The following is a 12,307-nucleotide window of genomic DNA, read 5'->3' as shown; positions in this document are numbered from 1 at the left end:
GGGGGGGCTTGTTCCCTACTTACTGTAGGGGGTTGAGGCTGGAAACTCCCCCTGGCCTGGGCTTGTGGCTTTCTTCAAAGCCCTTCAGCCTTCAATACCGCCTCCAGCCCAGCATAGAAGGTACCTCGTGATATTATTTGGAATATTTGTTCCCTAGGTATTGCCTCTCAGACAGCGTGACGTGATGCTGTGTTTACATGAGAATGGCAGCATTACCACCCGAGTGAGGAGGAGAACCAATGTCATCACTACACCTGCGTCAGAGGGAGTCGGTGCCTTCGGTAAAAAAAGTTTGTGTTGTACATGTTGCCTTAATTTTAACCTATGTAAAAACATAGCACTTAAGATTCTGGCTTGCATACTGTGAAATACCTCCTTTTTTATTAGGGGATTTATTTTTCATTTTGAACACCCTCATGATCAGTCTGCAAATTTCCTCTTAATTTTGTGACCATTGATCTGTTGCAAATTTCTCTTACAATTTAATGATATGCAGTTCATATATATGGTTTGATAATTTCAATACAATGTTTGCTAAACTGGAGCTGAAGGGACACTACATTTACATATATAACCAGTAGTTGTGTTAGTTCTGTTTCTGTATCAAAACAAGCAAGCAATTGCAACAGACCTAATTTGTTTGCAAATTTCTCACATATTCTAGTAACCAATTAAATCATTTACCTTGGATACCATTTTTAAAACGCTATTGCTAACTTTGAAACTTCAGATAAATGTGGTCAATATTCTATGAATTAGTCGTTTATGTGTATAAAAAATCAATAAGTTTTTGAACATTTTCCCTTAAACTCATGTCTAATCAAAATTGTGATATTTTAAAACTACAAGACTGTCCTATGACTGGACAGTTTGAATCCTGACTAACAAGGCTGTTCTATGACTGGACAGTTTGAACCCTGACTAACAAGGCTTTTCTATGAACCCTGACTAACAAGGCTGTTCTATGAGTGGACAGTTTGAACCCTGACTAACAAAGCTTTTCTATGAACCCTGACTAACAAGGCTTTTCTATGAAACTTGACTAACAAGGCTTTTCTATGAACCCTGACTAACAAGGCTTTTCTATGAACCCTGACTAACAAGGCTGTTCTATGAGTGGACAGTTTGAACCCTGACTAACAAGGCTGTTCTATGAGTGGATAGTTTGAACCCTGACTAACAAGGCTGTTCTATGAACCCTGACTAACAAGGCTGTTCTATGAGTGGACAGTTTGAACCCTGACTAACAAGGCTGTTCTATGAGTGGACTGTTTGAACCCTGACTAACAAGGCTGTTCTATGACTGGACAGTTTGAACCCTGACTAACAAGGCTGTTCTATGAACCCTGACTAACAAGGCTGTTATATGAACCCTGACTTACAAGGCTGTTCTATGAACCCTGATTAACAAGGCTGTTCTATGATTAATACAGATGACTCACCACCCCATGTGTCTATGGACGTGGCGTACGACATGCGTTGTCAGTCTGACAGTCTGCGTGTGACACGACACAGCAAGGTTGTCGGCATTGCCTGCTGCCCAGTGTTCGAGCGGTCAGTCGTCCTGATAATGACGGACAGTCGTGTGATCTTCTGGGAAATGCTGATGATGGAGCCAGTGGTAAGTGTTTCTCTCACTAAACAGGTGCTTTTCTGTCTTTGCTAGGGAAACATAATCTGTTCTTTAGCAACCTGGTAAAAGATATTCTGAAAATGTCACAGACGTAATCACTTTATACATTTAAATGGCGTCTTGATATTTGGTAAAATCGATCCTGAGGGGTCAAACGTTTTTGCAGAGAAGTAAAAGAGTAAAACAAGTTCTTTTTTCAAATATTTCTTGAAAAGGCAAGCAATACTGTTTTACAATAGCTCATATTCATGTTTACTTAAAAAAATCCTAATAGCAGATATGTGTGTGGCCCAGGTCCCTTTACAAAAACAGCTGAAATACTGTCCTTCACATGGAATAACCTTGTAAAGTACTGGTTATAAACTGATCTTTGATGTAATGATAAATTGTCCCTATAACAGAGGGCAGAGGGCTAAAAAAAGCAAAAGTTAATCTGTGGCAAACATTTTCCAGTATATAGCGATTTCAATTTCCGCTAGAACTAGAGCTTGATATTCTGGAGCTGTAGGATAATGGTCTGGATCTAGAGGATGATGACAGTCTTAATCAGAAGACTCATAGTTTAGATATGGGGCTGATATTTCAGACAAATCTTACGATTCTAAATTGTTTATTTTCTAATTACTGTACTTACTTCTTGGACCTGTACATGACTCTCCCTGTTCCCTTACAGGTTGGAGTCGGCCGACGCAGTCACTCCCCACTCCACACCCCTGGATCTTCCATACCAGAAGACATTTCCAAACTCAGCTCCATAGAGAAACTGCCAGTCATTACCGGTGTCACACCTCCAAAGCTGTCCCTCTGTGATATGATTGGTCAGTCACAGGTCATGACCCCAGATAATCAGGCCATCAATAGGGGAAAAGGGGTGGCCCTGAAATTTGTGATGACTGGATTAATGAGTGGGGTGTCAACCCCTATAACGGTGATCAAGATGTGCCCGCCCCTGACAACAAAGAACTGGAGTGTGTACCAGCCACTTCTAGCTATGGGTAAGTGTGTGTGGGAACTGTGCTCACCCGAACATGACATACACTGGTAGGTCTTAACTAGGTCCAGTTGTAGGTATATGTATATTATTTGTGTAATTTAAACTTGTGCTGTTACTTATTATAAGACTGAGTACCTGTCTATCCTGGTTTGTTTACTTTAAACTGTTTTAGCTCACCTGGCATGAAGTGGCCATGATGATATTTGAGCTATAACATCATGGTTTGAAGGGCATTAATATTTGTATGAATAACTTACCTTGATCAACTTCCAGGTCACTGGGGTCAATATGTTTGATACTTCTTATTCAACTTGCCTATAAGACCTAGAGGAGCGTTGTTTGGTCTCAAGACTGTAAGGATATTGTTTGTATATCTAAAGATGATCTTGACCCATTTTGAAGGTCAGACCCGAATTTTTGTTTGTACCACCACTTTTCAATAATAGTTGAGCTGTACAGGCCCTTTGTGCCTCTTGATTGTTTATATGCATTTTGACTATATGATAAATGACTTGTAAGCTGGCAAGATTTCTGTTACAGGCAGTAACAACGGGACCATACAGATACTCCACGTGTCTAGTGGACAGATAGAGCGAGAGTACAGCGTGCACGCCGGACCAGTCAGGTAGCCATGGCAACTCATTCATAAAAATATACAAGTCTCAGAAATATTGAATATAGTATATAGATAATTATGTAAAGAAACGAAATCTTTCATTTTTGATCAGAAAATGTATCATATTACAAAAATATTTTGTTTAATGGTTATTAAAGATTGTTTAAGTGTATACAGCTTAAATCCAGTTGAATGCATTGATTAATTACTTATTGGTAGATGGTCAGATAGCGCAATGGATAGAGCACTCTCATTTCACCAAGATGGCCATGGTTTGAATCCCCTGATTAGACCACATGGGTTTCTCCAGGTACTCCGTTTTCCTCCCGCATAAAAACCTGCACTCCACCATCCAGGCCAACACGAGTGATTTATATAACAAGTTGATAGAACATGTTTGAATTGTTTTAAAATAAATTAAGTTTAATTTTGATTTTGATAACAGAGGCATTGAGTGGTCAAGTCTGAAGAGTTTTATTTCCTACTCCTACCCAAACCCTGGACAGAGTGGACTGGTCAAGAATGAACTGTTCCTGGTGGACGTTTCATCTGGTAAGATGCTGTCATGCTTAAAGTTCAAAACATTCCTTAGTTTAATGTAATGCATGAATTTCAACATATAAAATGATTTTGTTAACCTTATAAGAGACCAGATTTGATGCTAAATATACATCTGTGAAGAATAATTTTAATATGTAATCTGATATATGAAAAAAACCCAAAAAACACTATAAACATTTCCTTTAGTTGATCATTGGTACAAATGTTTTTTCAGATTCAAGAGGTGGCATAGTTTCAGTTAGCAGAACTCTTAGTAATCTGCAATAAATCAGTCTCTTGGTATACTTATGTGTGTAAAGGTAAACTAATCTCTAGTCATGTAAATAACAAACTCATTGTACCATGGTACATGTAAATAACAAACTCGATGTACCATGGTATATGTAGATAACAAACTCAATGTACCATGGTACATGTAAATAACAAACTCAATGTAAAATGGTACATGTAGAAAACAAACTCTATGTACCATGGTACATGTCAATAACAAACTCAGTGTACCATGGTACATGTAGATAACAACCTCGATGTACCATGGTACATGTAGATAACAAACTCGATGTACCATGGTATATGTAGATAACAAACTCAATGTACCATGGTACATGTAGATAACAAATTCTATGTACCATGGTACATGTAGATAACAAACTCTATGTACCATGGGACATGTAGATAACAAACTCAATGTATCATGGTACATGTAGATAACAAACTCAATGTATCACGGTACATGTAGATAACAAACTCAATGTACCATGGTACAAATAAATAACAAACTCAATGTACCATGGTACATGCAAATAGCAAACTCAATGTATCATGGTACATGTAAATAGCAAACTTGATGTACCATGGTACATGTAAATAACAAACTCAATGTTCCATGGTACATGTAGATAACAAACTCAATGTACCATGGGACATGTAGATAACAAACTCTATGTACCATGGGACATGTAGATAACAAACTCCATGTACCATGGTACATGTATATTACAAACTCAATGTACCATGGTACATGTAAATATCAAACTCAATGTACCATGGTACATGCAAATAGCAAACTCTATGTATCATGGTACATGTAAATAACAAGCTCAATGTACCATGGTACATGTAGATAACAAATTCTATGTACCATGGTACATGTAGATAACAAACTCAATGTACCATGGTACATGTAGATTCCAACTCTGCATAAATATGTGAAATTAGGAATTAAGTTTGTAGTTGCAAGAGTTTTAGAGTCCTAGAATAGTTTTTATGAGGAAAAACAATGACTTTAAGGTCACCTCATTTCCAAGTCAAAGTGTGGTGGTTTTGGTCCTTACAGTCACAAAGGTTTGAATGCTGAAGAATATGTTCCGATCATTCGGACGTTTATGACATCAAAGAATAAAATTAATGTTGAACATAATAAATATAAAAACAACTCCTGGTTGATGGAAATGAATTTTGATAAAACTCCTGTTTACTAGTGCCTATACTGCCTGTATTCTTTGTTTTACAGGTAAGATAACAACACTGCGAGGTAACCATGACCAGGAACCACCTATAGACATTCTCAGAATCTCCTACCTCAAGTAAGTCTTCTACTCTATAACTGACCTCAAGTAAGTCTTCTATTCAGAATAACTAACTTCATGTAAGTCTTCTACTAAAATCTCCTACCTCAACTATAAGTCTTCTACTCTATAACTGACCTCAAGTAAGTCTTCTATTCAGAATAACTAACTTCATGTAAGTCTTCTACTAAAATCTCTTACCTCAACTATAAGTCTTCTACTAAAATCTCCTACCTCAACTATAAGTCTTCTACTCTATAACTGACCTCAAGTAAGTCTTCTACTCAGAATTGCTTACCTCAATTAAGTCCTCTACTTAAAATCTCCTACCTCAACTTAGTCATTTACTCAGTATTACCTGCCTCATTTAAGTCTTTTCAGACTTGGTAAAAAAAGAGATATAACTAATTCCGATCTGTTTCTCCCCAACAGGCAGTATTTTGTCATCTGTTTCAAAGAGAAGCCCCTGGAGCTGTGGGATCTCCGCAGTCTGACCATGTTACGTGAGATGGGGAAGAGCATCCCGCGGCCCACCGCCCTCGAGTGGTCGCCCTCTCACACTCTCAAGATACTTAAACGTAAACTGCTGACTCAGGATTTGGCTGATTCTGAACAGGAAAGTGGTGGAATATTCTCGTCCAAGTCCTCAGATGTTATGTCAACGTCCAAAAGCTCCTCCACACAGGAGATCTCTGACAAGTAGGTAGATTCGGGTCAAGTTTCCTGTTCAATGCTAATAGGTTAATGAACTCCATTTATTGTGTCACCTGCAATGCGAGGCGACATGCATATAGGTATTACTTTGTGGGCATTGGCAGCGTCTGGGCATATCTGTTTACGCGATAACTCAAGCCAAAACTTTTTTCTTACTAAAAGCACTGAGCAGGCGACACATCCACTCCCGTTGAATTCTTGTTTATGCAAGAAACTGCAGTATCTATAATGTATCCAGCGTTATGCTTTTCATTGAATGATTTTGAAAACTGCAGAGCATCATAAAGGTATGAAAATAAAATGAAAGGCAACCATTGTATAAAGGTTTATATAGGACACCCAGTGAAGTGCTTATGTACGACATTTCAATGACCAATCAGATTTGATGACTGATACAATATTTACTCTATTGCCTTCATCAGAAACATGAGTAAAGTGTTTGTTGAACTGTCACACATCAACATTTCACTGGTTGTGCTATATGAACTTTTATACATCCATACTTACCAACCTGGAGAGAATGTAAACAAGTCACACAGTAACATTTCACTGGTTGTGCTATATGAACTTTTATACATCCATACTTACCAACCTGAAGAGAATGTAAAAAAGAAAATAACGGTCCAATTAAAAGCTAAACATGATGTGTGAACAAGGAACGCTTTTAATACCTTGTTACTTCTATGTTTCAGTACTGTCCCTATAGGGAACAAGGAACGCTTTTAATACCTTGTTCCTTTTATGTTTCAGTACCGTCCCTATGGGGAACAAGGAACACCTTGTTACTTATATGTTTCAGTACTGTCCCTATAGGGAACAGGGGACACTTTTAATACCTTGTTCCTTTTCTGTTTCAGTACTGTCCCTATAGGGAACAGGGGACACTTTTAATACCTTGTTCCTTTTATGTTTCAGTACTGTCCCTATAGGGAACAGGGGACACTTTTAATACCTTGTTCCTTTTATGTTTCAGTACTGTCCCTATGGGGAACAGGGGACACTTTTAATACCTTGTTCCTTTTATGTTTCAGTACTGTCCCTATAGGGAACAGGGGACACTTTTAATACCTTGTTCCTTTTATGTTTCAGTACTGTCCCTATGGGGAACAGGGGACACTTTTAATACCTTGTTCCTTTTATGTTTCAGTACTGTCCCTATGGGGAACAAGGAACACCTTGTTACTTATATGTTTCAGTACTGTCCCTATAGGGAACAGGGGACACTTTTAATACCTTGCTACTTCTATGTTTCAGTACTGACCCTATAGGGAACATGGGACACTTTTAATACCTTGCTACTTCTATGTTTCAGTACTGACCCTATTGGGGTACAGAAGGTCACCTTAAAAGAACACTTTGTGTTTACGGACGGGGAGGGAAATGTTTACCATTTTGTGGTTGAGGGCACAAGCTTCATCGATGCCACCAAAATCCCTGCTGAGGTAGGTTATGTATCAAATCAATGTTCTGAGCAAATGTTTCTTATACCCTAGCCATCCTAGGCTATATCATACAGTTATTGTATAGGCTTAAGGAGCCATCCTAGGCTATATCATACAGTTATTGTATAGGCTTAAGGAGCCATCCTAGGCTATATCATACAGTTATTGTATAGGCTTAAGGAGAATAATTATATACATTCCTGTTACAGTCGGGCTGGGAAGTATATCATACAGTTATTGTATAGGCTTAAGGAGAATAATTATATACATTCCTGTTACAGTCGGGCTGGGAAGTATATCATACAGTTATTGTATAGGCTTAAGGAGAATAATTATATACATTCCTGTTACAGTCGGGCTGGGAAGTATATCATACAGTTATTGTATAGGCTTAAGGAGAATAATTATATACATTCCTGTTACAGTCGGGCTGGGAAGTATATCATACAGTTATTGTATAGGCTTAAGGAGAATAATTATATACATTCCTGTTACAGTCGGGCTGGGAAGTATATCATACAGTTATTGTATAGGCTTAAGGAGAATAATTATATACATTCCTGTTACAGTCGGGCTGGGAAGTATATCATACAGTTATTGTATAGGCTTAAGGAGAATAATTATATACATTCCTGTTACAGTCGGGCTGGGAAGTATATCATACAGTTATTGTATAGGCTTAAGGAGAATAATTATATACATTCCTGTTACAGTCGGGCTGGGAAGTATATCATACAGTTATTGTATAGGCTTAAGGAGAATAATTATATACATTCCTGTTACAGTCGGGCTGGGAAGTATATCATACAGTTATTGTATAGGCTTAAGGAGAATAATTATATACATTCCTGTTACAGTCGGGCTGGGAAGTATATCATACAGTTATTGTATAGGCTTAAGGAGAATAATTATATACATTCCTGTTACAGTCGGGCTGGGAAGTATATCATACAGTTATTGTATAGGCTTAAGGAGAATAATTATATACATTCCTGTTACAGTCGGGCTGGGAAGTATATCATACAGTTATTGTATAGGCTTAAGGAGAATAATTATATACCTTCCTGTTACAGTCGGGGCTGGGAAGTATATCATACAGTTATTGTATAGGCTTAAGGAGAATAATTATATACCTTCCTGTTACAGTGGGGCTGGGAAGTATATCATACAGTTATTGTATAGGCGTAAGGAGAATAATTATATACCTTCCTGTTACAGTCGGGGCTGGGAAGTATATCATACAGTTATTGTATAGGCGTAAGAAGAATAATTATATACATTCCTGTTACAGTCGGGGCTGGGAAGTATATCTTAAAGTTATTGTATAGGCTTAAGGAGAATAATTATATACCTTCCTGTTACAGTCGGGGCTGGGAAGTATATCATACAGTTATTGTATAGGCTTAAGGAGAATAATTATATACCTTCCTGTTACAGTCGGGGCTGGGAAGTATATCATACAGTTATTGTATAGGCTTAAGGAGAATAATTATATACCTTCCTGTTACAGTCGGGGCTGGGAAGTATATCATACAGTTATTGTATAGGCTTAAGGAGAATAATTATATACCTTCCTGTTACAGTCGGGGCTGGGAAGTATATCATACAGTTATTGTATAGGCTTAAGGAGAATAATTATATACCTTCCTGTTACAGTCGGGGCTGGGAAGTATATCATACAGTTATTGTATAGGCTTAAGGAGAATAATTATATACCTTCCTGTTACAGTCGGGGCTGGGAAGTATATCATACAGTTATTGTATAGGCTTAAGGAGAATAATTATATACCTTCCTGTTACAGTCGGGGCTGGGAAGTATATCATGTATCGCCTGGAAGGGTGAATGTATCACATTTGGAGACGGTGATGGGCAGCTATGTATCTGGGACCTGAAGGGACGCACTTCCAGGTAAATCTATGTGTATATAGAAAAAACATGTTTTACACATTTTACATAAACAGATATCTACAAACTGAATGTTAGAAGGACCTGTGTTTCATATGTTATAGGAAATGGTTCAAGTTTTTATGTGATCAAATTTAAGTTTAAATCCTAAAAAATACAATTTCCCACTTAACTGTCATTTGCTATTAAGACAGATGAAATAAATCATATATTTTATTGGTAATAAACTGATGATGATTGTTTTTTAGGACGTTACCAACTCACCGAGGCTGGATAAAGAAGATCAGGTTCGCACCAGGAAGAGGAAACATCAAGTTTCTGATCATGTACAACGACGGAGTGGATATCTGGGATATGAAGGGCTCTAAGGTGACTAGTAATCAGCTGTAGACATTCTACCTATGTTTATAAACGGTACATACTAATAGTCGGCTGTGGACTTCCTACCCACACAGTGGTACAGAATAGCTCATTCTGTCCCTGAACATCGAGAAAACTAGATTTCTGGACATTACTCTATTTTACAGTTTTACTGTCAATTTGATTCAGTTTAGATCAAGAGGGGTTGGGCACAAGGTTTGAGCAGGTCAAAATGTATGTCTTTAGTGGACTGCTAGTGAACAAAGTCTTTGAGTGCAGAATACCTCTTTCATTACCCCACCCAACCTTTGATTCTGTGTTAAATTTGGCTGAGAATTCACAAGATCAAGGTCAATTAAGAAGGGGAAATTACCTTCAAAATAATAAAAATCTTGTACCCAAGTAGTTACAGTAAAATTAAATGATTTCAGGGAGGGCCTCTTGGATCCTTTACTGGTTAAGTTTCCTCACACCACTAACCCCATATAACTTTTATGTGAACTGTTATTTGATATGAACCTAAGGTAATTTTTCAGTAGGCACTCATAATTATTTATAAATATCTAATTAAATAATTTCAGAGCATTCATGTAACTGTTTTATGAATAGTTACCGATTTTATCATTGTGTTGCCAGGAAATATGGATTGTGAAAAGATTCATGTAACACAACCAGTAAGTGTTTATGTGTGACGTTTTGGTGAGTAGTACGGTATGTACCCTGTCACCTTCATCAGACAAATGTATCTGTTCACAATTGTGTTGCTAGTGTGAGAGTATGTTCCCCGTTGTTTGATTACACTGTATATTATTTTATCGTTGTATATAAATTAGCCTGAACTGACTGGGTCAGCCAAAAGTCCGAGAGAGATAGCCAAACTGGCGGATGCTGAGTGGTGTGGAAGTGACCGTGTAGCTCTGGCCACAACAAACGGATGTGTCTATGTGACGGACCTCACTCTCAAAAACCTCTCCAGTCCAGTGGAAGACTGGGACCTACCAGGTAACCATGGCGACTGGCCAATGATAACACATTATTCATGTGAAAAGGGTCACTGACATGTAAACACCACTTCGTTTACAAAAATAATATGTCTGATAAATTTAATAGCACTGTAAAGTCCTTTGTCATTATCAGAAAGTTTGGAGATGAGGCCTGAGTTGTTCAAAGCCTGATACCTCAACAACAATTCAATGTAAAACTTTAACAGTTCATATGTTAAAAACAGTTTTAATTAAAAACTAAAATTACAGGTATAGGGATCCTAAAGAAGATCTGAAGATAAAAGACCTCGAAAATTTTATAAATTTTGAGACATTTAAAACAAAAAAAATGCATTAACAGCTTGTTAAGATAATCAGAGTTTAACAACTTGCCCAAGGTATTGTTCAGATTTCATTGAGCAAAACATCACATTTGTCCATGGCTTCCGAATGGTAAAAAGAATTGTTAAGCTTCTTGTGGTTAAGAGAAATTTTTGAAGAAACAATATGATATTTGATATTATTGATATGAACAGGACAGATCTGGTGTCCGTACATGTTGTCTAACAAGGGATCCCTGTTACTGAAGTATGTCCTACAACACCAGCCGTGGAACACTGACTTCTCCCTCCAACTCGAGGGCATGATGGAGGACGACGTGGACGTGCAGACGGCCATCAACAAACACCTTAACCTCCTAGACAGGTACAGTATCACTCCACACTAAAACACCTTAACCTCCTAGACAGGTACAGCATTTTGATAATTAATTCTTGTTTATTTGTAGCGGTACAAATTAAAATCCATAGGAACAAGTTGTTTTATTTAAGGCACAATTGTGCAATAAGAAGTTGTGAAATTAAGTACATATGTCAGCTACGGATCTATCTCCTATATGTACTCATGTGTAAACTACTATAAGTATGTTTAATGCTAATACAATGTAGGAAAAATATCTCTTTACTGTCACAAGTTGTAAGTTCAACTGGAAAAGTTCTTATTTTATCGGCTATAGTTATATGTTATTCTTACGGATGAATTTGTTATTTTGTCGTTACTAGTGGAGTAACAGAATACATTGGTAACTGCCGGTTTGGTACTGCTGAGCGCTGTCTCCTGGTGGCCAGGTGAGTTACAAGTTTATAATCCAAAAGTCTGAAAAAATTACGTTTTGAATGCTACTTTTTAAAGAATGTTTTTAAAAGAAAGAAAAATATTTTCAATATTGAGAAACCTTGACGCTAAGGTTTCTACTATGAGCATTGTGTTTGTTGTGTCTTGATGATAACTTTATCAGAGTGGGTACTTCAGATGATAACTATATCAGAGTGGGTACTTCAGATGATAACTTTATCAGAGTGGGTACTTCAGATGATAACTATATCAGAGTGGGTACTTCAGATGATAACTTTATCAGAGTGGGTACTTCAGATGATAACTATATCAGAGTGGGTACTTCAGATGATAACTATATCAGAGTGGGTACTTCAGATGATAACTATATCAGAGTGGGTACTTCAGATGATAACT

The 12,307-nt window shown here is 37.4% G+C and overlaps 1 protein-coding gene across 3 annotated transcripts in view; it reads left to right on the top strand.

Moving 5' to 3' along the window:
* The window catches only part of LOC110448735 (WD repeat-containing protein 11-like), a 35,510-nt gene that overhangs the window by 12,984 nt on the left and 10,219 nt on the right, over nucleotides 1–12,307 (top strand). For 2 of the 3 annotated variants that reach the window (XM_021495129.1, XM_021495132.1), the window contains exons 9-21: nucleotides 158–290; nucleotides 1,434–1,621; nucleotides 2,307–2,628; nucleotides 3,168–3,252; nucleotides 3,689–3,795; nucleotides 5,318–5,390; nucleotides 5,805–6,071; nucleotides 7,399–7,528; nucleotides 9,331–9,437; nucleotides 9,683–9,803; nucleotides 10,628–10,796; nucleotides 11,314–11,482; nucleotides 11,839–11,904. In XM_021495129.1, coding sequence (XP_021350804.1) covers nucleotides 158–290; nucleotides 1,434–1,621; nucleotides 2,307–2,628; nucleotides 3,168–3,252; nucleotides 3,689–3,795; nucleotides 5,318–5,390; nucleotides 5,805–6,071; nucleotides 7,399–7,528; nucleotides 9,331–9,437; nucleotides 9,683–9,803; nucleotides 10,628–10,796; nucleotides 11,314–11,482; nucleotides 11,839–11,904 — 1,937 coding nt within the window. The remainder of the gene's footprint in view (nucleotides 1–157; nucleotides 291–1,433; nucleotides 1,622–2,306; nucleotides 2,629–3,167; nucleotides 3,253–3,688; nucleotides 3,796–5,317; nucleotides 5,391–5,804; nucleotides 6,072–7,398; nucleotides 7,529–9,330; nucleotides 9,438–9,682; nucleotides 9,804–10,627; nucleotides 10,797–11,313; nucleotides 11,483–11,838; nucleotides 11,905–12,307) is intronic. The other variant, XM_021495130.1, reaches the window with a different exon arrangement.

This window comes from Mizuhopecten yessoensis, unplaced genomic scaffold, assembly GCF_002113885.1.
Source record: "Mizuhopecten yessoensis strain PY_sf001 unplaced genomic scaffold, ASM211388v2 scaffold4231, whole genome shotgun sequence".
Taxonomy (NCBI): domain Eukaryota; kingdom Metazoa; phylum Mollusca; class Bivalvia; order Pectinida; family Pectinidae; genus Mizuhopecten; species Mizuhopecten yessoensis.
The sequence above is the reverse complement of the archived record's forward strand: the minus strand, read 5'-3'. Positions and strand labels throughout refer to the sequence as shown.